This window comes from Silurus aristotelis (assembly GCF_946808225.1).
Source record: "Silurus aristotelis genome assembly, chromosome: 2".
In the NCBI taxonomy this organism is placed as follows: domain Eukaryota; kingdom Metazoa; phylum Chordata; class Actinopteri; order Siluriformes; family Siluridae; genus Silurus; species Silurus aristotelis.
In genome coordinates this window covers 10,864,057-10,888,393 of record NC_139575.1, presented here as the reverse complement: position 1 = coordinate 10,888,393, position 24,337 = coordinate 10,864,057, and the positions used below count along the sequence as shown (strand labels likewise).

General features: G+C 40.6%; 1 protein-coding gene across 1 annotated transcript in view; it reads right to left on the bottom strand.

Moving 5' to 3' along the window:
• The window catches only part of cachd1 (cache domain containing 1), a 78,370-nt gene extending 54,484 nt beyond the window's left edge, over window positions 1-23,886 (bottom strand). Inside the window, exon 1 of the mRNA XM_083565878.1 lies at window positions 23,590-23,886. Coding sequence (XP_083422004.1) covers window positions 23,590-23,841 — 252 coding nt within the window. The 5' untranslated portion in view covers window positions 23,842-23,886. The remainder of the gene's footprint in view (window positions 1-23,589) is intronic.
• Window positions 23,887-24,337: the final 451 nt, after the last annotated feature.

Below are 24,337 nucleotides of genomic sequence, written 5' to 3'. Positions count from 1 at the left end.
GAACCTCATAAGCAGGAAAATGAAGAGTTAAGGCCCTGAACTCCTGAGCACTTCAGAAGAGCTGATTATGCTGTCTGAGGGAAAAGTACAACGTTACACTATGTCAATAAGAAGGAAATACATGAGCATGTGTGAATGATTTAACTAAGTGTGAGTCAGAATATGTGCCATCGGTTGTTGCAGGTTGACCGTGTGTGTGTGTGTGTGTGTGTGTGTGTGTGTGTGTGTGTGTGTGTGTGTGTGTGTGTCCTGCGTCTGCTCTTCCACGCTGAGAGTGAGCGAGTGTGAGCGGAGGGCCGACAGTACCCGGGCGCTCTGCAATAACAAAACCTCTTTGTAAAAACAGTGAGGGCCCCGCTGAGAGACTGGGTCACTGAGCGGAATCTGGAGCAGATCTGCAGCTCACGGCCGGCCTGTTTTCTTTCAGTCCTGCAGACAGGATATAATGGTTTCCACATGTGAAAGGGGCCTGAGTAACAACGACAACAGTTGAGAGGCCTGGTGTTTTATTACCTTCTCTTTTCCACATGCGGCCGCAGCCGCGGGGCTTCCAGCACATCTGATCCAAGACTCAGCCAAGAAAGGAAGGTAGAGCATTTGCGACTACGATTGCGGTATGTGACAGAAACTTAACCGGGGATTAAATATCAGTTTGGAGGCCTTAATTTTTCTCAGGTTTTCGCAAGAAATTGACTTTCGAAATGATAAAAAAAAATGCATTAAGCAGCATATCAAATTACAAATTTATTAACATTGTTGTTAGGGTGTTCTCTATATCCCAAATATTTAAATTGTAATGACTGAATAACTACTACAGGCAGGTCTTCATGTCCAGGTGGGTGCCTGCCTTGAGGGGATTCAAATTCAGATTTTAAATCAATATGCAGACCCCCAATGCAGGACACCCACTTCAGGCTCTGGCACCTAAAATTAGATCGCTGTGCATAACTGCCTCCAATACTGGGTCTCCCTGGATAAATTTGGGAGGCGTGCGAGGCCTGTGTACGGCAGTGCCAGAGTCTGGGCTTCAAAAGCAAAATGGGCCTTACATGATGTTGAGAAAGTGCAGGACAAGAGGGAGTGAAGGTAAAAAGCTCTGTTTGACATTCCTGGAGCATATCCATCTCACAGAGAGGTACTGCACCATTTCCAGCCAAGGCTGGCCCACAATTATCCAGAAACTCACAATCAGAGACCAAATCAGAGTAAAGAAAATGTGGAGGGGAGAAAATCTAAACTACACAAACACTGCAAGGTTGACGATTGGTGTATATAAGGTGGACATGGGCAGTATATCCTATTTCTAATGAAAAGGAGTCCACAGTTACTTCCAAATATTTAAATATGTAGATAGAATGTCAAAAAGAAAACCAACACTAACGCCGCAAAAAAACAAACAAACAAAAAGGGATATGTGGGTAGAAACAAACACCAACCAAACAGTGGAACCATCCAGCAATAATGATGACCAACAGCACATTTAATGCATAATTATACTCTCCATGACTCCATAACAACTTTTCACTTAGGAGGACCAAAAATACTTGAAACTTCAAGGTTAAAGCATGAAAAAAAATGTTTGCATTTCCATTTTACCTTCATACTACTTGGTTTAGATTTGCTTCAGTAGACTTTCATACCCGTCAAGACCGGGAAGCTGTTGTTGTGACATTTGCACATTTAGTGAATGGAAGATTGTTTCTCCAAACTCCCACCACATACAAGTCCAACCCTGTTCTTCACACAGTAGATTCCACACAAAAATTCTTACAGGCTTTTTCCGCTTTGTTCTCATTTATTCCTATGACTAAATCTAAAAAGCTTGTATATTCGTGACATTGTGTCGAACAATATTTTCTTTGGGCATTTATCAAGTTCTTTGGTCTAGAAAACTGATCGATGGTACTCTAGCTTGCTCAGAAGCATTGATAAAAATGTAAAATAATGACTCAAAAGAATACGTTTTTTTTTTAATCCATAGAAAGTGTATATCTTGGCTCGCGACCTTTTTTAAAATACCGATTTTGGTATGAAGGCTAAAATATCTCTTAGCTTAGCATAATTTGAAAATAAACCAACCTCTGAGTCTGAGAAACAATAAGGAATAAAATACAGAAGCAGGTGAATCGAAATCCCCCCCATAAAATCTGCAGTGTGCGTTTTAAATTAATCCCATTTATAGGAGTACGTCCAGTTTGCATGCCTTCATGGCCCATGTGCTGGCTGTTCTGGCACTCGTGATAGCCAGCGTTTCCAGGCCTCAAAGCCGCTCCAACCCATAACACACACAGATGGTGAGAGCTGTGCCAGGAAGCGCTGCCCTTTAGTGCCCGGTCTCCTTCATGCTGGGCCGACCATGGCAGGCACAAGCTAACGGACCTGACACATCTGCAGCCAGAATGCTGCTCATAATACACTTTGTTCTGAGCTTTTTAACCTCATTAGGCTTTGCACAAAAGCATTTAAACTACAGGAACAGTGCTTCTGCTAACAGATCAGTGAAATGTAGAGTGCAAGATAAATGGCAGTTCAGATTTCATGGTTTTAAAACTGATGCAGATGAGGAAGAGAGAGGGAAAAAAAAAGAGCCCACACTTCTCCAACACACTCGAATGGTTTGAGCTGCACTTTGTTTTTGTAATGACTAAAACAATGCGATCTAACTGTCGGTGGGCTTGTTAAGGGTGATGTTTCCTTATTACTGCCAAAAAATACACCAAGCGCTGGCTAAAGAGCTGCATTTCAATTCAGCGGGACTAGCCTTATTGTCTTAAGCACCTTTACGCATTAGCCGAGCCACAAATAGAGCGGCAGTAAATCTTTTAGTGGGGACAGGGTGGTCCCATTTTTTTTTTTATTTTTTTTTTTTTTATGGCAAATGAAAAGTGAGATCATGTCTACAGACACAGATGTGCAAACGCTCAAAGATCTTATCTTGCGAGATTTCTGCTGTGCTGCAATGCTACATAAAAGAGCATAGCATAGCACTGTTATGTTCGTATGACACGCAAATACACCTTTCTGCCTTAATGTGACACAGATTTGGGTTTTTTTCCGCCAGGACTGTGAAATCTTTTGAAATCAGACCGGGGATTTTGTGCATGTGAGCCTAGATCAGATGCAGAACTGATGAGTGGCCAAATGAGATGATAATGAAAGTGGTCACATGGGAATTCATATGGAGTTTTTTTTTTTCAATGCGCTTTACTGCTCGTGTGCATATCACTCATCAAGGTCATCATCCAGTGTCTCTAATGTGGCAAAATAGCATTTAAAGATGTCAGCAGCAGTGACTTTATTCGATAAAAGAATAAGTACCTGCTTTTTGACCAAACAATGCGAGCAAAACTTATCGAAATCTACTGAAAATGAATAGTGTTGGAAAAAAGTTCAAAAAATTGATGTGCACATATGGTGTGGGTTTTTTTTCTCCAGGGGACATCTTCACTCTTTTTTAATAACAGCTATGAGATTCTTGCAGTTATGATTGTGCACAAACAAGATACAGATTCAACCGGAAAATCTGTGAAAATGTGAACCTTTTGATGAGTCTGCAGGCAAGCAAGCAAGCAGCAAAACACATGGATGGAAAGGATCTGATACTTATTTTCCAGCTGCAATGAAAACCCTGAATGGAAGATGTGCTATAAACTGAGAAGGTATGAAAACCTTTCAAACTACTGATGTTTTCCTACATAATGACAAGAAACAGGGACAGAATAACAGACACAAATACACATGTATTCCTCTGCTCCACTCCACTGTGCCAATGATAAAGCATAATTAGGGGAAAAAAAAAAAAAAGGTATTGAAAAACTGAATCACTGGATCTTTCAAAAAGGCATAATTATTGCTCAAGCTGCACCACACTCATCCTAATTGTCTCAGTCTGCATTGCTTTAAAAATATTTTTAGGCATGTCCAACTAGCAAGTAGGGAATGTGTGTCCTTTCTGTGTGTCGATGACCCTCTGGCCTGGTTCAGGCGGGTGGTGATGATGCCAGTAGACAGGATGAAAGGTCGTCACAGGGGGCAGATGTGCAGGGATTTTACTAAGAAATGCAGCACTTTTCCATACGCCTCTGAAAACATCTCCTAAAAAGTGTGTATTTTATACTAAATTTTATACTTTGTGTTTACATAGTGTGTGTGTGTGTGTGTGTGTGTGTGTGTGTGTGTGTGTATTATATATATATATATATATATATATATATATATATATATATATATGTATATATATATGTATGTAAGTTAATGAAAAATAATTGTGGGTATTTACTTGTATTGTATTTCCACGACAGAACTGAACAGCAGAAGTAAATCTAAGGTAGTGCTTAAATATGTGGCAGCTACACAACAGTCATTGTTCATATGCTTGCTTGCAGACTTTTTGTACACATTTTGGAGGATTATAAGCAAACGCGTCCAAACCAAAACATCCCTGTCCATCGGTTGCCCATGCCAACCTGGAAAATGTTTCATATTTCATAATTCAGCAACATATTTGTCTGAAATTTTATATACATTCCTAATGCTCTATTAGTTTCTTTTTAAAACCTAACTCCATTGTTGGCATTGTTGTCTAATTGTGTCAAATGGGTGTGAACGTACTAAGCTCACATTGCCATCATACAACAGAGGGCCGAAACTTGTGTTAGCAGTACCGGATATACAACAACCAATAATAATAAAATAAAAAAAACAAAAAAAAAACCCTGAAATGCATCAAATGATTAAACATTAGAAATTTATACCCATAGATCAGTTGAATTGTTGAATCTGATTGGTCAGAAAGTGTTGACAATTACGACATTTGCTGATTAACTGTCTGTAGCAATAGCTACAGGACAATAATAACAATACAGAACAGCTCAGACAATAATGATGGCTATCATTCATATAAACGCACTGAATCAGTCATTACTTTTGCATTATTTCTGCTATGAGTTGCCATGTCGATAGTGACCATAAGACATTTATGGATATTTGACGGTATTAATTATGACTGCGAACAGTCAAACATGTCTTACAGTAAAATTAAAAATGGTTTAAGTAGCAAGATCAAGTAATTACGATAGCAGATTGCTGTGCTATATTAGTAACAAAACATGGTATTACTGGAGAATTATCAGCTTCAGGGTGGTAAAAGTAACTTAGTTCTGGGCCTGGCCTGATCACATCACTGCATTGTTTCTAACACTGCAACTTCCCGCTATATTTTATTCCTTACAGCATTTATGCAAACCTGTGTTAAGAAACAATTTCCTCATGTGTTTGTTGTAATCTGATAGCGTGAAACATGTGACTACTTTCTTCCTTGTTTTTTTTATAGTTTGTATTTGAATGCTAATATAACCCCAAAACAGTGTGGTTATTAGATTATGTTGACCTTATAAACATACTAATGGAAACCTGCCTGATGCATTTAAATTATAGCATGTGAATGTGTGTGTGTCTGTCATCAGAGCAGTTCAGCAAGCTTTAACCATGTACTTGGCTTAGGTGCTAACTTCAGAAAGCTCTTTTGAAGCGAATCCAAAACGAACAGAGGGCCAACAGAGGAACTCCATCCGAGTGGTCAAGGACCGGCGCGTCGGGTTCAGGATTGGCGCTGCTCACCCATTGCCTACATCCTGCTGCTAGCTCCACTATGAAGGACAAAGCGTCCTTAGGCTGTGCTTATACACACACACAAACCTGGTTACAGATAGGCATCAGTGAGCAGGAACCCACAGTGTTGCCAAAGCCCATTAGGTTCACTCAGACAGGCTCTCAGCTCAGCTTGTTAAAAGGAGTTCTTATGCAAGAGCACTTCGGCCACTCATACAGCATTTCCCCAGCACCTTCAATCAAGCTTTCTTTACTGCTAATTATAGTTATATCAAACAAACTCGTTCAAAAAGCCTCGCCTAAACTCCTAGTATACTATTAGAAGCATTGACCTGTATGCAAACATCAGGTTTTGCCCAAGACAATGTGAAATAAATGCTGAACTATGTGAACAGGGATAGTGGTGTTGTACTAGTTCACACTGTGATCCAAATGTACATTAAAAAAAAACATTAATACTTACTGAATATATTATGTGCCGTGATCATACAAAACTTTATTTTTTACCAATGCTAAGAAAAGAAATAAAACGTTCTTTCGGCTTCTCCTATAAGGGGTCGCCACAGCGGAACATGTGTTTTGTTTTGGCACATGTTTTTACGCTGGATGCCCTTCCTAACGCAACCTTCCCCATTTATCCAGGCTTGGGACCGGCACTAAGGCTTGTGCAACCCTAATGGCTGGAGTTGGTTTCCTGACCGGGGATCGCAGCGGTGAGAGCACCGCATCCTAAACACTAGACCACCAGGGAACCCAATGCGAAAATAAATATCTGATTAAATTACAATTTTTCAGCTTGCACTGATAACCTGAATATCTGAAATCTGAGAGAATCACAAACAGCTCCTAGAACACAAACGAAGTAGCTTGGGTACAGTCATTCCCTAATTACAGGATTACAGCAATATCAGTATTGTGATAATGATGAGTCTAAACCTCAGGCTTTCACTTAAACAGTTCTGTTATGATTTTAAAGGCAATAAATAGTTATTTATTGATCATTTATAATACAGTTCAATGTTTAAGTCTCTGAACTGTGACCTAATGCATTCAGAATCTAGAGTGGGGGTCTTCAACATTTTCTACAATACAGGCCAGTTTTCTTTTGGTGGGGTGTATGTTGGCGGGGAGAAGGGTTAGGGGGAATATATACAGTACCGTAATTTCCGGACTATTAAGCGCACCAAATATATAAGCTGCACCCACTGAATTTGACAAAGATTTTTATTTTGAACATAAATAAGCCGCACCTGTCTATAAGACGCAGGTGTCTACACTGAAACTAATGAACTTTACACAGGCTTTAATGAAAGACAGTGTCTGTTACACGGTGTAATGGGTGAAATATGTTGTGGCTCCTTTAAGAGCAGAACGGTATTTGGGGAATAGCCTGCCGCCGGTTTTTTTCCGGTATTACTGCATGTGTGCAAGACCGAGGAATATGTCCTTATTATTTTCTGATGCTCATTTCTAAGTTTCTTTGACTAACCCGTAACGCTGTTGCAAAGAAAAATAAAAAAGCACGAGTTTTGGAAACCTGTCTGTGCTTATATGATTTCTGTTGCAACTGGAGTTAGCGAGCTCTCCCTTCACCCAGACTCAACGCGCTACAACGGCTTGTATCTAAACAGTAGCCTACCAAGAAAGTCATCGTTCACTGTCTTCCGCCTAACTTCCACAACTATTATTATTAGAAAATATGGTATATTATATACACAGACACACAAACATTAATGTTATATTATACATTATATAATAAAGCTACAGCTACTTTTTCCTTATTAGTCGCTGCCTCTCTGTTATCATTTGGTCTTTTTTCCTTCCTCCACTAAAGAATCTTTAAAAAAGAAAAAAAAATTGTATAGTGTCTCTTAAAGAGCAAAACACACAATACATAACACAGTTATATCTATAAAAATTTTTCCCCAAAACATTCTTGCAACTGGGAAGCAGCTCTTCCACAGTCTGGTTCTAAGGCACGACTTAGAGGTCGGGTTAATTTGATTAATAAAAAGTATGATGTAGGGAAAAACTATATTAAAAGCCTTAAATCATATAACATTTACAAGTCTTTATGTTTTCCTTTTAACATGAGGCATCAATGGCCTAAATAGTTACTCTACATAGCTATTCTATTCTTTAAATAGATTGCAAAACTGTATACAACTAGAGGTATGAGTATGTTCAATCAAAAAGTAGATTTATTTTATATACACTGTATATTAGGAATTTTCCTTTATAAGTTTTTTGAATAGAAGAAATTATTGCATACTTTAAACCTCCATAAAAATGTCAAGCTGCTTCTTTAATGTAAGAGAAAATTAATATTTGTGGCTCCACCTAGTCTGAGAGGAAAACACAGCGATTACCATCATATGATTAAAAAGTTCTAGCAGACTTCATATTTATTAGAAAAACAACCAAGTTAAACCTTTTACGCTCCGTGTTTAACTTAAGGTTAGGTGATTAGGATCTGTTTATTTATGTCAGAAAATTTTTTTAACACTTCGCTAATGACTTTTGGTCCGTAAAGCAGCATGAGTTTTCTTAGAATCTGCTCTTCCATACATTCACAAAACCTGACTAAGTAGATCCAGTCAGACATATCTGGTGTCAAATTTCAGACCTTGCTCTTGTGGGACTGCAATGCGAATAACCACTGGAGCTAATCCAAAAAAACAAAAGCTGCTCCTTGTTCCTGGTGCAGGAATGTAACGGTTGGTTTTGGCACTTTCCACCTTTTCTGAAGAGAGCAGGAGTTGCAAGCAAACACACACCAATACTTGCCATCGGCCTTAGGGAGAAACCCAAACAGAGAGGACAATCGAGATGAAAGACAAGGCAAAGTCCTCAAACACAGCTGGAAAACACCCGGCTGCATTTACAGCATGATGAACTAACGTGACGAACCAAAGTGCACAGATTGGATTAAAAAAAAATTAAGATTTGTTAAACTAAAAGATGTGATGTTAAAAACACACAAACAATATTTATATATTTAAAAAAAAAAACTTTTATATTTTCAGTTGAAAAAAAAACTGATTCAATTCTGCTAATTATCCTGATCACACAACAGCTGGGATTATTACAGGGTCACAATTTCACGGTTTATGTTCACATACTGATTACCTTACCACTTAGGATTAAACACATATGTTAATTTGTATTATTAGTAGTAGTAGTAGTCGTAGTAGTCATGTCACGATACAGTTGTCTGAGGCATTGCATGTATCCTAAGTCATTTTATACTAATTACAAACTCCAGCTGGCATGATGTTAATAATTTAAAATGCATAACTGCCCATTTGTTAGCAAACCAAAATATCATAACACATCTGTATCACAGCAGGGTTTCATGATAACATTTTTGTTCAAATCGCACCTTAGTCAATCCATCAAAAAGTCTTCATTTTTTCGTACTTTCGGGAAGTAACTTTTCTGAAATTTGTCAGCGATTGTCTAGTATAAGCTTTCTATTAGAAATCCAAAGTCTTCAAACAAAAAGATTCACATTTGGATATTTGTACATTTCTGGGCTGCTATAAATATATAATATATAAAAATAAACTATTTATATTAAACACAAAACTATTTATATTCAAGGCCCCTCCTTGAACTGCCACCTTAACGTGGTGGAGGGGTTTGAGTACCCGAATGACCCTAGGAGCTATGTTGTCCGGGGCTATATGCCCCTGGTAGGGTCTCCCAAGGCAAACAGGTCCTAGGCGACGGGTCAGCCTAAGAGCGGTTCAAAAACCCTTATGAGAAAAAACAGATCTAGGACCGTGACGTCGCCCGGTATGGCGCAGCCGGGGCCCCACCCTGGAGCCAGGCCCGGGGTTGGGGCTCGTATGCGAGCGCCTGGTGGCCGGGTCTTCCCCCACGGGGTCCAGCCGGGCTCAGCCCGAAGGAGCGACGTTTGGCCGCCTTCCTGTGGGCTCACCACCTGCAGGAGGGACCGTAAGGGGCTGGTGCTGAGAGGATCGGGCAGCAGTCGAAGGTGGGGGCCTCGACAACCCGATCCCTGGACACGGAAGCTAGCTCTAGGGACGTGGAATGTCACCTCGCTGGCGGGGAAGGAGCCTGAGATTTTGCGTGAGGTTGAGAGGTTCCGACTAGAGATAGTCGGGATCACCTCTACGCACGGCTTGGGCTCTGGAACCACACTCCTCGAGAGAGGATGGACTCTTCACCACTCTGGAGTTGTCCATGGTGAAAGGCGGCGGGCTGGTGTGGGTTTGCTTATAGCCCCCCAGCTCAGCTGCCATGTGTTGGAGTTTACCCCGGTGAATGAGAGGGTCGTTTCCCTGCGCCTACGGGTCGGGGATAGGTCTCTCACTGTCGTGTGTGGGACAGTGCTCCGACTGGGGACTCCGTTGTTCTACTGGGAGACTTCAATGCCCACATGGGCAGCGACAGTGACACCTGGAGGGGCGTGATTGGGAGGAACGGCCCCCCGATCTGAACCCGAGCGGTGTTCAGTTATTGGACTTCTGTGCTAGTTACAATTTGTCCATAACGAACACCATGTTCAAGCATAAGGGTGTCCATCAGTGCACGTGGCACCAGGACACCCTAGGCCGTAGGTCGGTGATCAACTTTGTAGTCGTTTCATCTGACCTGCGGCCGTATGTCTTGGACACTCGGGTAAAGAGAGGGGCGGAGCTGTCAACTGATCACCATCTGGTGGGGAGTTGGATCCGATGGCGGGGGAGGAAGCTGGACAGACTCAGCACACCCAAGCGTACTGTGAGGGTCTGCTGGGAACGTTTGGCCGAGTCTCCTGTCAGAGAGATCTTCAACTCCCACCTCCGGCGGAGCTTCGACCGCATCCCGAGGGAGGCCGGAGATATTGAGTCCGAGTGGACCATGTTCTCCACCTCCATTGTCGAAGCGGCCGCTCGGTGGTGGCAACCGGAAGTAAGGGATGCCGTCAAGCTGAAGAAGGAGTCCTATCAGGCCTGGTTGGCTTGTGGGACTCCTGAGGCAGCTGACGGGTACCGGCAGGCCAAGCGAACTGCAGCCCGGGTGGTTGTGAAGGCAAAAACTCGGGCCTGGGAGGAGTTCCGTGAGGCCATGGAGAAGGACTATCGGCTGGCCTCGAAGAGATTCTGGCAAACCGTCCGGCGCCTCAGGAGAGAGAAGCAGTGCCCTACTAATGCTGTTTACAGTGGAGGTGGGGAGCTGTTGGATGGTGGAAGGAATACTTCGAGGATCTCCTCAATCCCGCCGTCACGTCTTCCATTGAGGAAGCAGAGGCTGAGGGCTCAGAGGTGGACTCGTCCATCACCCAAGCTGAAGTCACCGAGGTAGTAAAGAAACTCCTCGGTGGCAAGGCACCGGGGGTGGATGAGATCCGCCCTGAGTACCTCAAGTCTCTGGATGTTGTGGGGCTGTCTTGGCTGACACGCCTCTGCAGCATCGTGTGGCGGTCGGTGACAGTGGCTCTGGAATGACAGACCGGGGTGGTGGTCCCTCTTTTTAAGAAGGGGGACCGGAGGGTGTGTTCCAACTATAGGGGGATCACACTTCTCAGCCTACCTGGGAAAGTCTATGCCAGGGTACTGGAGAGGAGAATACGGCCGATAGTAGAACCTCGGATTCAGGAGGAACAGTGTGGTTTTCGTCCAGGCCGTGGAACACTGGACCAGCTCTATACCCTCTACAGGGTGCTGGAGGGTTCATGGGAGTTTGCCCAACCAGTCCACATGTGTTTTGTGGATTTAGAAAAGGCATTCGACTGTGTCCCTCGCGGCGGCCTGTGGAGGGTGCTCCGGGAGTATGGGGTCCGGGGCCCTTTACTAAGGGCTGTCCGGTCCCTGTATGACCGAAGCAGGGGCTTGGTTCGCATTGCCGGCAGTTAGTCAGACTTGTTCCCGGTGCATGTTGGACTCTGGCAGGGCTGTCCTTTGTCCCCCACATCGAGAGGGGTCAGCTGAGGTGGCTCGGGCATCTGTTCCGGATGCCTCCTGGACGCCTTCCTGGGACGCTGGAGAGACTATGTCTCCCGGCTGGCCTGGGAACGCCTTCGTGTCCCCCCGGAAGAGCTGGAAGAAGTGTCTAGGGAGAGGGAAGTCTGGGCATCTCTGCTTAGACTGCTGCCCCCGCGGCCTGGCCTCGGATAAGCGGGAGAAGATGGTATGGTATGGTATTTATATTTTATATTATACTTTTTTTTCTTTCTCCACACCGGCTCCTCCCATTTTTTATGTTACACGGTTATGTCTGTAAGAACTCAACCTACCTGACTTGCGGTTCATGACAACAATCAAAACAATGGAGGATAGCTTTAAACAGAAAGTAATAGAGCTCAGTCAGAGCTGTAGTATTTCCATGCTGTTGCACAAAACCTGCTACAAAAAAGGTGATGGAATTACTAAACATTTTACAGTTTTACACAGGCACCTGCTGGACAGAGTTGAAAAGATAATTTTGAATCCCAATATTTTAAATGCACCAGCAATATTTCAAATGCATATTGAGGATGTATGACCAGGGTCTAGCATATTTCCATTTTTTTATATTTAAGGCACAAAATGTAGTGTTGGTACTTCTAATACCTGTATATTATATCAAATATACCATGCTTTACTACTGTTTAAAGGCATTTACATACAAATTATGGCACCATAATGAATGGACATTCAGTCACCCAGATGAGGATTCTTTAAGGGTTCCTCCTCATACAATCTAAAGGACTTTTCCTTGTCACTATCAGTCTTTTCTTATTAGGGATAAACTGATAGGGACTTGTTTATTTAACTATTTAATTCTATAAAACCGCATTGGGACAGTGAGGACTTTAAATTTACTGTAATTTACATGCAACTGTCTGCTGCTCCTTATCCTTTAGATATGGCGGCTGATTTCAGCAGTCTTTTACTCTGGTATACAGGTCTATACTTGCCAGTAGTGCTGGATGATTTTAGTGATTACTGCAAATTGATGTTTTAAAGTCCCCCCCCCAATATATTCTAGAACCTACATGAATTTTTTTTTCATAAAAAAAATTTAAATGCTTTTTAAGGTTTGACACAGAATATGAAGTAAAAACACAGCCTTCATAACCTGATAACTGCATCCTACAGCCTGTGATGCTTCCAAATACAAATAATAAAGACCTGCCAAGGAAAACAGGAAGCACTTCCCTGAGGAATGTGCTCATATAAATGAAAGGTGAAAATATCTTGTCAGAGATATGGAATTGGTGCGTGTTTGACAGGTCAGATGTAAAATTGCCTGTGAAGCCAGTATTGATGACAAATACATTACGTTACTGTCTCTAACACAGTGGCTTATAAAACATGCCGTAGTTGCCCATAACTGAATCAACAACTTATTATAAGCTAAGAATTCATTTATTAATTAACACTATCAGCAACGGGAATTTTTACTTTAAAAGCCATTTTCAAAAATACCACTCTAAAGAAAAAGACACAACAATGAGATAGGATCTTCTTTTGCATACGTAGATGTGCCTAAAAAAGACCTTTGTACTTTTTTTTGCCGCAATATTTTTAAACCGGGTTGTCATCCTGTTAAAAACTGAAAATCTTCCTACTAACACCCTTAACATATCCACATATCCAGAAACACTGCAGCACTAAATGTTAGTTGGGAGACTAAATTAAAATGCATGGTGCATGAACGCTGACAAACCCATTAATAATGCAGAGCCGGAGTACTGATGTTCTAAAGACGGAACATCAAACAGATCCGAGTTACAAACTCCTATCAGCACGCACCGCGGCACGGAGAGAGAAGCTACATCAATCGGAGAAAGCAAACCTCATCTTTATTTATGCATGAACAAAGGCGCAAAGGAGCTGGAGCACCGGCAGCACTCGCTCAGCAGGCACATGGCATTAAAAGAATATATTCATTTTTAATCATTTAAAAAGAAACAGCAATAAAAATATGGGAAAAAAAGGGTGAAAATCGATCCATTCGATCCACATATATGGAGGCACCTGAGGCCACCTGCTTTCCCATGATGCTCTGGTGCACTGTCTCTCTATAAACGCTCATTACACGTGATTTTGTTTTCAGCAGCAATCAGACAAGCGGTAGGCCATCCCCCAAGACCCCTGTGCAAATGATCGGGCACTGGACCAGCACGCACACACGCACACGCACAGGCCAAGCAGAGTGCAGACAGGTACTATAAACACTCAATGATCAACACCTTTTTTTCATACAACACCTCCCCAGAAACACACACAAAATTCCATAAGAAGTAACGGAGCAAAAGTTCTCCAAAGCTCATGTGATCCCACCCCAGGGTTAGTAAGTTTATCTAAAACACACATCAGCACCTTCTCTGGCCTTATGGGGGATATAAATAAATAAACACGAATAACTTTGGCAACACTCCTCCGTTTACACCCACACAAAATGACGCTGATGGCTACGTTCATGTGTACACACCAGCCAAAGGAAATGTAGTGTCTTGCAACACCCAGCTCCTTTTTTCTCTCTCTTGAAGCAGGTGTTGTTTTACCGGTTGAGCTGCATGAATAAAGCCACAGACGCACACCGCCGCACACCGCCAGACGGCAAACCTGCAACCCTGCAGCCGGCTGAGCTCGCAGTTTCTCTTTCAAAACACAAAGGCAACGCTAAACTTCCTGTCAATTACTGACCTCCGAGGTTCGGGGCACTTTCATCTCCTCATCAGAAAGACAGGGTCGGGGGTCAGGCATCATTCGGGGTCATTTCCTGTTTCATGTGAGACAATGAAGGGGACCACAGACTCCAGTGAGCGAGATAGAATTATCGCTAAAAAAAATGCATATCCTTTAAGGATTATATAAGAAAATGTGTTGCATTCAGCAACAGTGAAGGAATACACCGATCAGGCATCACATTATGGCCACCGATCAGGCATAACTTTATGACCACCTGCCTAATATTGTGTTGGTCCCCCGTTTGTTGCCAGAACAGTCCTGAACCATCGAGCATTAACAGCATCAACTTCTTCAGTAATTTGAGCCACAGTTGCTCGTCTGTTGCATCGGACCACACGCGCCAGCCTTCGCTCCACATGTGCATCAATGAGCCTCGGCCTCCCATGACCCTGTCGCTGGTTTACCACTGTTCCTTCATTGGACCACCTTTGATAGACACTGACCACTGCAGACCAGGATCATCCCACAAGAGCTGCAGTTTTGAAGATGCTCTGACCCAGTCATCTAGACATCACAGTTTGGTCCTTGTCAAACTCACTCAAATCCTTACGCTAGCCCATTTTTCCTGCTTCTAACACATCAATTTTGAGGGCAAAATGTTCACTTGTTGCCAAATATATCCCACTAACTAACAGGTGCCATGATGAAGAGTTAATCAGTGTTATTCACTTCACTGCTTATAATGTAATAATATTATGTGTGATCGGTGTATATAGAGTTGATCATTACATACTGCAACTATTGATTCACTCAGAGACAAGAATCTGAACGTTGCACTGGGAAAATAAAAATTGAATCTGCAGCTTGTAATTTGTATGATCTCTCCCTAAAATGTCCAGGAATTTGTAATTGGCAAATGGCCCATGAATATTACAAATGTTTCAGGTGAATATTAAATAACTTCCTGCTGTAATGCTGGAAAGTTGATCAAAATGACAATTATTTACATACTGCAACACTTCTGAATTCTCTGATCTGATTGGTCAGGAGGAGATTCATTATTTTTAAGCAGCCATTCAGACAGGAGTGCTGGCTGCAGCTGCATTTACAGGATTGTAGTATATGTATAAAAATAATTGTTAAACAAAAGAAGCCCTTCCACTTTAGACAAAAAAGTGCAATGTAAATAAAAAAAAATAAATAATGCAAGTCAGAACTGTGTGTGTGTGTGTGTGTGTGAGAGAGAGAGAGAGAGAGAGAGAGAGAGAGAGAGAGAGAGAGAGAGAGAGAGAGAGAGAGAGAGAGAGAAAGAGAGAGAGACTAGAATCACTGTAATGCCCTAGTGTCTGCTGTGTGTTTGGGCTCTGCGTGTACACAGAAGACCTTCAAATAGAATTCAGGATTAATGAAGTGCGTTTATTTATTTATTCATGACAATAAAAGAAGCCTGGCTGCAAAGACAGAGTTCTCACTCTGTTGCTCAGCATTGTGGGACCTTTTCAAAGCGCCCCATGCATGACTTCCCAGCCCCCCACAATCCTGCGCTTAACCGGCCCGGACCTACGAGCTTCTGTGAGCTACGACTCGATGTTAGCGACATGCACGCACTTGCATTCGCACACTCGTACTAATCACATCACAGGCCTTTTTCAAAATGTCGCAGCCCACTCACTCATTAATCCAAATGACAGAAATGAGACTAGTCTAGCAGTCTGGTAGTAGTAGGGACCCTGCTTAGTGCTTCTTGTGAAAGCCTGGCCTTCTCCAGTCGAGAAAAGGGGGAGGGGAGTTTAAAAAGAAAAAAATGCAAAGCCTGAAGAACAGCTAAGTGCCGAACCACCCCTCATTCATGGCAACACACACGCAGAGCCCAAACACACACACAGCCTGGTTCTCACAGCATTTCTTTCACCCAATCTCCCCTCTCACATCTCTCAGGGTAGTGCTGTGTTTTAAAGCCTCTCTGATAAAGTCCTGTGTGCCATCGCGGGTCACTCTGCAGAAAGGGCCACACAAAACCTGGTTCCCATGAAGCTCCTATTCACTCTGTGTGTGTGTGTGTGTGTACCCTGAATGAACCAGGCCAGTTGATTACAGCTCCTGTTTAATGAGACATTTGTGCAGCAGGCTCACCTCAAGGGCTCAGATTTGCCTCTGGGAGATTCTCAGTAAAACTCCCACCCACACTAACTTCACTAAACAAGTTGTGCTCTCATTAAAGCCATGGGACCTTCAGAACTTACATTTTAAAGTGTATTACAACACTTTTGAACACATCTCAACGGTGAATCGTTAGTGCATTATGTGGCTGAAATTGAAATTTATCAGCTAAAAGTTTTCACTGATCATTTATTGGTGTATAGTTTGTTATGAGTTACAGTTTCTCACACAGCACTGTTTCATTTAGTGCATTAAAACAGAAAATTATAACTTGGAAACAAACTAAAAATTACTGTATTTTGGGACTATTTTATGTGACTGTTCCCATGTAACTACTCATATACCTGCAAATGGGAAGTTAGTTTGGAGTATATGAATCAAAATAATTAACTATCACAACCACTGTACTGTTCTTTTATTGGTTAAGCCAAAAGTCTAACCACAAACTGCTCTTCCAAAATAAATCGTTTTTTTTGTTAGTACTGAACTGAAGCATCTGATTTGTTGGTAAAAGCTTAAAGTTTTACAAACCTTTTGCTATTTTAGTGTTAAATATTTACTTTCATTAAACATACATAAGCAACAATGTGTTGCTAGGAATAGCTGGTATATAATTATTAATACACCATAATATATTTAAGATATTAAAAGACACTATGTATTGGCCAAAAGCATTGGGCCACCTGAATTTTTTCTCCAAGCGTTTCCAATAGCTTTTGAATAAAAAAAAAAATTCAGGTGGCCCAATTGCATAATAAATTTGGAATAGGATGTTCAAAAAAGCACATGGTCAGCTGTCCACACGGGTCCATATAGTATATCAGGTAAATGCTATATATATATATATATATATATATATATATATATATATATATATATATATATAAATTTATTACATTTACTGCATTTATTACAGGCTTCTGCAATATGCAAAGACCTACACTGAAGACAATTAGGTAATATATTGTGGCACTGCTGTCCTTCTGCACAACCTTAACAGTAAACATTACAAAAAAGTACAACAACAGAATGAGCGAGAAACACCAGAGGATACAAAATGCACAAAAACATGTCTAAGTGAACAAGGATCTGATTCAAATCCAGCCAAGTCTGAATAAAGCTGTCAAATACCTGCATTTATAATGCATGCACTGGAATTTTCTTCCCCACAAAAACAATTGAGCACAACATTATATTTTATGTTCATAACAGCCATGAAAGGATTTATTCCTGGTTTGTGACTGAACATGAGTTTTCCAGGAAATCTGTGATTCTATGCCGTATGAAATGTCATGCTTAGATATAATGTTCAAACATGTCTGTGGTATGCATATATGTGGTATAATTTTGGAGAAAGATCTTCCGCAGACAGAGATGCCGAAAAAACCTCAATGACAAACATTCTCTTAAAATCACTCAATCTTTAAGTTAATCGCCATTTAGGGATTGGATGAGAGATGAAACTGTATTTCCAATACAAAACATTTTTTGAGGCGATCTAGTTATTCTTATTTCCTAGATGATTTTTTATTTTGTGAAGGAAATTATCAATAAAATATTTTCGGATGTTACTACAACTTCCTCGACAAGGCTGGAATCTGTACTTTTGTCTATCCGAACATAATCACTTGATTGCTTACTAAATCTGCTCAGTCCCTTCCAGAAAATCAAACAGACCTTCCTGTATATTGCTCAGATTCACAATGGGAGTCTTTCCATGGCACAAACCGCGCACAAATCATGCTTCACAAATCTGCTGTTCATCTCGACAGATTGTTAACCCCAAACCAGAAAAAGTACAGCTGTGTTCAGCCGCACTTTCATTTAGCAAATGAAACAGTAATGAGGAGCATGTGGGTGCCCAGGAAAACCCTTCAAATGGTGGAAATTTGTCTTTTTTTAGCATTTACATTTCTGGAGAAGTACAGGCTTTCCTGGACTCAAACATGGTTCGCTTTTGTTTGGTGTTTCCCTTCAGAAGTGAAAAAAGAAAAACTGCAAGTGAAGATCCTGACGTGCATGCGATGTTTCAAGTGGTCATTTCCGTTCAATTCCAAAGACATTCCTTTACAATGGAGGCAAAATGAAGATCCACAGGTGGCTTTTTTGCTTAGTGGTTGTGTGTGCAGGGTGAAGTATTTCCAGTGTGTAGAATCAAGTCCAAAGCTTTGGTTTGGTCACTTTTAGTTTTCAGCGCAGAGAATCAGCAAATTAACTTTTTATTTTTAAAATAACTGGGTTTTATGCACAAAATGCTGTTTCTCCCAGGCCATGGTGCAATAAAGAACAGCATGCAAGACTGCATGAAGTGCAATAAACATCAATGTGAGACTATTGAAGGACAATAAAATGCACAGGACAAACACACAGGGCAATAAACACACAGGACACAGGCTATAAACTATTGTGTAATGTAACAACATAATGTATTGTTTATTCACAACAAAGACCAATTCTACAGTACCGCTGTCCTTGATTTAAAACTACTGAAGAACCTCAACTTCTTTCAATTAACCCATTAAAGTCATAGACATAATTGTGTCTTGAGTTGGTAGAGAAGCCACGTATTCCCCTAAATCCAGTCAGCACATTTCCTCTAACCACTCTTCAGTGAGAAACATTCTCCTTTTAGTGTTTATTCTGCCTGTTTAGGCTTGATGCAGGGAGATAATTAGACTATGTGAATGTTCATGCATCTTGCTAATGCAAAGAATTCTCAATGGAATATAGAAGAAGCAACACACAGCTCATTTTAATCTCAGATCTGCGAACCTTACTACTTCCTGCAGACCAGTTAACACAACGTTCGAGACCATGGGAGTAAAACAAATACATTCAGTCACTTTAATTATGACAGGCATAAAACAAAGACTTTCAGCAACACATCTTGTTCATTTCACAATTCAGTACCGTATATAATCTTTAGAATATTTCTAAGCAAAGCCAGGCTTTTCTACAGACCATAACTAAATTCAAACACAGTGACTGTAGCTGATTACATTAATCTCATTTTCTCAATTTCATCTCACCTTCTATTTGCATACTAAAAATGAAACCACAAACCAAGGAATTTTGCAGCATGTAATAAACCATTTCATTAATCTTATCTGTAAACCAACAACTAAATGTTCTTCAAATGGCCTGATGAATGCTGAATCAGTTACAATATTAATAGTACTTCATTTCCAAATGACACCTAAACAATATTGATAAAAGTATTGGGACAGTTACCACAAAGTTTCCGGTACACAATTGTATAGGATGTTCCAACATGACAATGCCACTGTACACAAAAAAGAAGCACCATAAAGGCTACACATGGTTTGAAATGGAATTTCTTAAGTGTCCTGCTATAGAGCTCTAAGATCAGGCCGACGGATGCTGATTGCACCCCAGGCCTCCTCACCCTACATCATTACATTACATTAGTAACACCCTTTAGCAGAACGAGCACACATTTCAAACACACACCAAAATCTAGTGGAACATCTTCTCAGAAGAGTGGAGGTTATTATTACAGCAAATAGGGACTAAACATGGAATGGGATATTCAAAACCCAGATACCAAAATTATGCTCAAGTGTCCACAAACCTTTTCCCAAATAGTGTACTAATTGTTGTTTGGAATTCCCAGCTCCCTGAATGAATAGCAGTCTAAACCAACTTTAATTTCAATTGGTGCTTTGCATACATTAAATAAGTTGCTGGAATATCACAAGGCCTCTGTGCATCACCAGTAACAGGTCTTCTCAGTGAAGATTGTCAAATTTATCACCTAAATATAACTTGCACTTAGAATTTCTACCCCTTTTTCTTTGAACTACAGAAGGAGCCAGATGTTCTGTTATACTGTAAAACCTTTGTATTGTTTTTCAAAGAAACACAATGTAATTTAGGAATCAGTCTTGTTTATAACGAGGTTTTTAAAAAATCACAAAAATCATGTGATTCCAGCATGAAAATGAAAAAGAATATTTGATAGAGAATAGTACTGATCCTGTTAAATATATTGATTTATGAAGTGTAGCACCACTGCAATACCAGATCGCTCCTTCTCTGTCTCACTTTTTTCTCTTCCCAGTATGAAAAGCTGTATGTGCACTAAAGAAAAAACAGTTCAGAAGGTCACGCCAGCAATAGTTAATAGAACACTGTGTACAAATACTCAGCTATTTAATCAAAGCTTAACAAGTTTTCGCTTTATGGCCCATGTTCTAAAGGACCTACCGATGTATGCAATAATTAGCCACTGGAACCGGGGTAATATTAAACTTGCTGTGAGGCTGGAACAACGTGGAGAGGCGTGCCACCCAGCCTGCTTGGTGTTAATGGATGGGTGGCTATTCACTAGGTCATTCATTTGCATGGGGATGGTCTTAACACGCTAATTCCCACAGTGACTATGAACAAATCCATTAGACCTGAAAAATACAGACAGACAGGCCAAGCTATACATTACAGTTTGCTTAAATACAGATATCCTCCATATCCAACCCTGAAATATACAATCATTCTTCCTTGGCATTCCTGCAAGCACTGGGGTAATAAACAACCCCATCATGTGCTACTGCAAAAAACTGAGGATATGTAAATAGGATTGTGCTGCATTATGAGGGATGCAGGACGTCAGTGTCAGAACTGTACAACATGGAGCAGAAATAAAAGCACACAGCCTGCTGATCCACCAAACACTCGACGAGCAATAAAGCTAGACATGGAAATCGGTGCATGACTATAAGCTCCACTGCAAACACAAAAGCCCAGCTAATGCTAAAGCTGTTGCTAAAGCTACTACTTTCTGCATGAAAAACAAGAAAACAGATATTTGACTAAAACCTGAAATGTGAGCAAAGGGCAAATGTGAGCTGGAGTTTTAGTGCATTGCAAATTTACTTTAACTCAAAACGAGTTACTTCATTTAGTGTTTTTTTACTTCTGCAAGAACGCAAAAAAGTGTCTTAGAAGATCCTCTGTAAATCTAATATTATGAATAAGATGCAATTTTAAGATCTTAATCAGAAGTACCACACTATTTACCTACACCTTAGATATTTGTTTGGCTTGTAAGCAGGCCATATTTACAGCATTTTACTCGAGTGTATCAAAGGACACTTTCAAAGACGGGGGGAAAAAAATATATCATATTTTACTGCTATCGCAGATGGACGCATTATCCTGGAAGCGTCATTAACATGCAGGGAACGTTAGACACCACTTTCACAATCTTTATGCCAGAGCTGTCATTCAGGTGTAGGAGCTTGGCAACGTGACGGTGCTAGCCTTGTTTTCATAGGCAGGAAAATATTTAAACTGGAAGCAGATTGTCCAGGCTTATGGGAATTGGTCTAACTAAATACACAGCTCGATTTAACAAAAAATTTTTAAATGAGCATTTCAAGGGCATTTTTCGTTTTGTTACTTTTTTTCTTCTTCCAAAAGCTGCGATGTTGATCTCAGATCAGATGTTGAAAAGAAGACCAGATTTTAAAACGTTCCTAAGTAAGCAAAGCATTTGTCTGAGCTGTTATCAATTACGAGGTGTATAAGAGAGAGAGAAGGAGTGAGCAAGCATGTGTGAGCACACGTAAGTGAGTGTGTGTGTGTGTGTGTGTGTGTGTGTGTGTGTGTGTGTGTGTGTGTGTGTGTGAGAAAGAGAGATTATTAACAACTAAGTGTGACAAAGGAGGAGCTATGGGAGTGGTGCAGGCCCCTCTGGGACGATGATGTGGTCTCCAGCTTTTTTACAGAGATGAAAGGCCATTTGGGACGGGGCCCCCCACCGACCACCACTCAGTCCTTTCACTACGAAGTGTACGCTCCTCCAACACCATCACATCACACCGCCATAACAAAAAAAAAAAAAGTCTGCCATTTGTTTCCAAATGTCGTATACAATTTCTCAAACAAGATCCACGACACACGTATGCTTTTTATCAAGGCAACAGTAATAGATTTTGAGGTGATTTTCCAACAGTGTTGCTCAGATATATATTTTAAATGCTGCACTTTAAAAAATAAATAAAAATTTAAAAAAGTCACACTGCATGCACACACAAACACACTGTATTATCCTAAACGCTTACTCTAACAAAAAGGAATTATTTTACTATTCCTTTATCAGCATGCTATGCAAGCATTTTCCCCCTTCAAGATAAATCAGTAAATCCTAAAATAGGGTTTCTAAATGCTAACCAAATACTTCTGTTATTTACTGATTGTTTACTGATGGAAACCCACCAATATCCAGGGTTATATACAGTGTTATTACAGTAATTAACCTACAGGATACAGTGGTCTTCAACCTGATGTGTTTAATCAGGGGTATATACATTTTGGTGTGTGTGTGTGTATATATATATATATATATATATATATATATATATATATATATATATAAATACATAAAACAGCATACCAAGGAAGGGAGATATGATATCGATACTGTGATCTACAATGTCACAATACGCAATTTTTTTCCCCAGGCTATCATAAATCTCTTTATTTATTTTTAAGCATTTATTAAATTACAATCTGTCTGGGAGAAGCTGATTGGTTGTTGTTCCAATTTTGTCAATAATCTTACAAATTAGTTTTACAGTATTTCCTGCCTTTTTTCAGTCCATTTTTTTTTCCTGAGATTTTTTCAAACAGTAAAGTAAATTGGACACATTTGGATACAAAGTCCTATTTCTATTGACATTTTGACACCTTGAAACAATGTATTTTTGAATAAAAAAAAATAAAAAAAAACACTAAATTTTGCGAATGGCAGAAACACTTACAGTATAAATGTAGGCAATTTTAAAGAAATAGATACAGAGAGGGTCTGTGTAATGCAATTTAGACTTAAATCGAGGTCAGGTATTTGATTAAAGAATTAATTTAATAATTAATAACAATAATCTGGAAATCAGTGTAATGCTTTTGGGACTTGAAATTATCAAGGAAAAAAATGTCTAATAAAATATGCCATGAAGATGCCACAAACAATCAAACAAACACAAACATCTTCAAAACAGGACCACACCTCCAAATATAAACAATTATCTATATGTATTATAAAAAAGGAAACAATTGTAATTGCAATAATAAATGTGCTCCTCAATACATCCGAAACTAAACACTAAACAAAACAAACCTCGTCCCCAAACTCATAGAAAAGCGTGCAATAGATTGTTGAGTGTTTGGTTACCTGCATGGTGAAGACCCCCAGCTCCTGAGCCGAGAGCTTCCTCATCTGCACCGATAACACTTGCGCTTCCTCGAGGATTGAGAAGTCGCTTTCGGCGCCGCAGAGTCCTCCACACAGGAGTCCCAGCAAAGCTACGAGCCAACAGCGACAAACCTTCAACTTGTTCCCGGAAAGCAGAGCAACACTAGTCCAAGGCGAAGAAGAAATAAAGCCGGGGGAAATCACCGCTCCGGGTCCCGAGCGTCTCGCCATGATGGTCGTGTTGTGTTCAGTAGTGAGCAGTCGGTCGCTGGAGAAGCTCTTAGGAGGGAAAAAAAACACCAAAACTTCACTCGGTACCTTCTAACTTTGTCGCCGGAGGTCGGTAAAGTTCCACTTTCCACGCAACTCCGATATCCGAAACAAAGAGCAATAAGGCATTGTGTTGGGAAATGTTTTTTTTGTTTACTATAAAAACCGATTCGAAACCTACTAAAAGAGCGCATTCAGTTTCTGTAACACAGACACGGAGCCGCTTCGGTAAACTCTGCGTCCAGCCCGAGCATCACAATAGGAGAGAAGAGCAGCGGTGGTCCGGAAAACCCGCACCGGATCACCTTCTCCTGCTGGACTGTGATTTGGATTGTTTTAGATTGGATTGGATTTTGAATTGGACTGGTTTGGTTTGGATTGGATTTGCTGTTTTTGGATTGGTTTGAATTGGATTAGATTGGTTTGGACTGGATTAAATTGGAATAGATTTAATTAG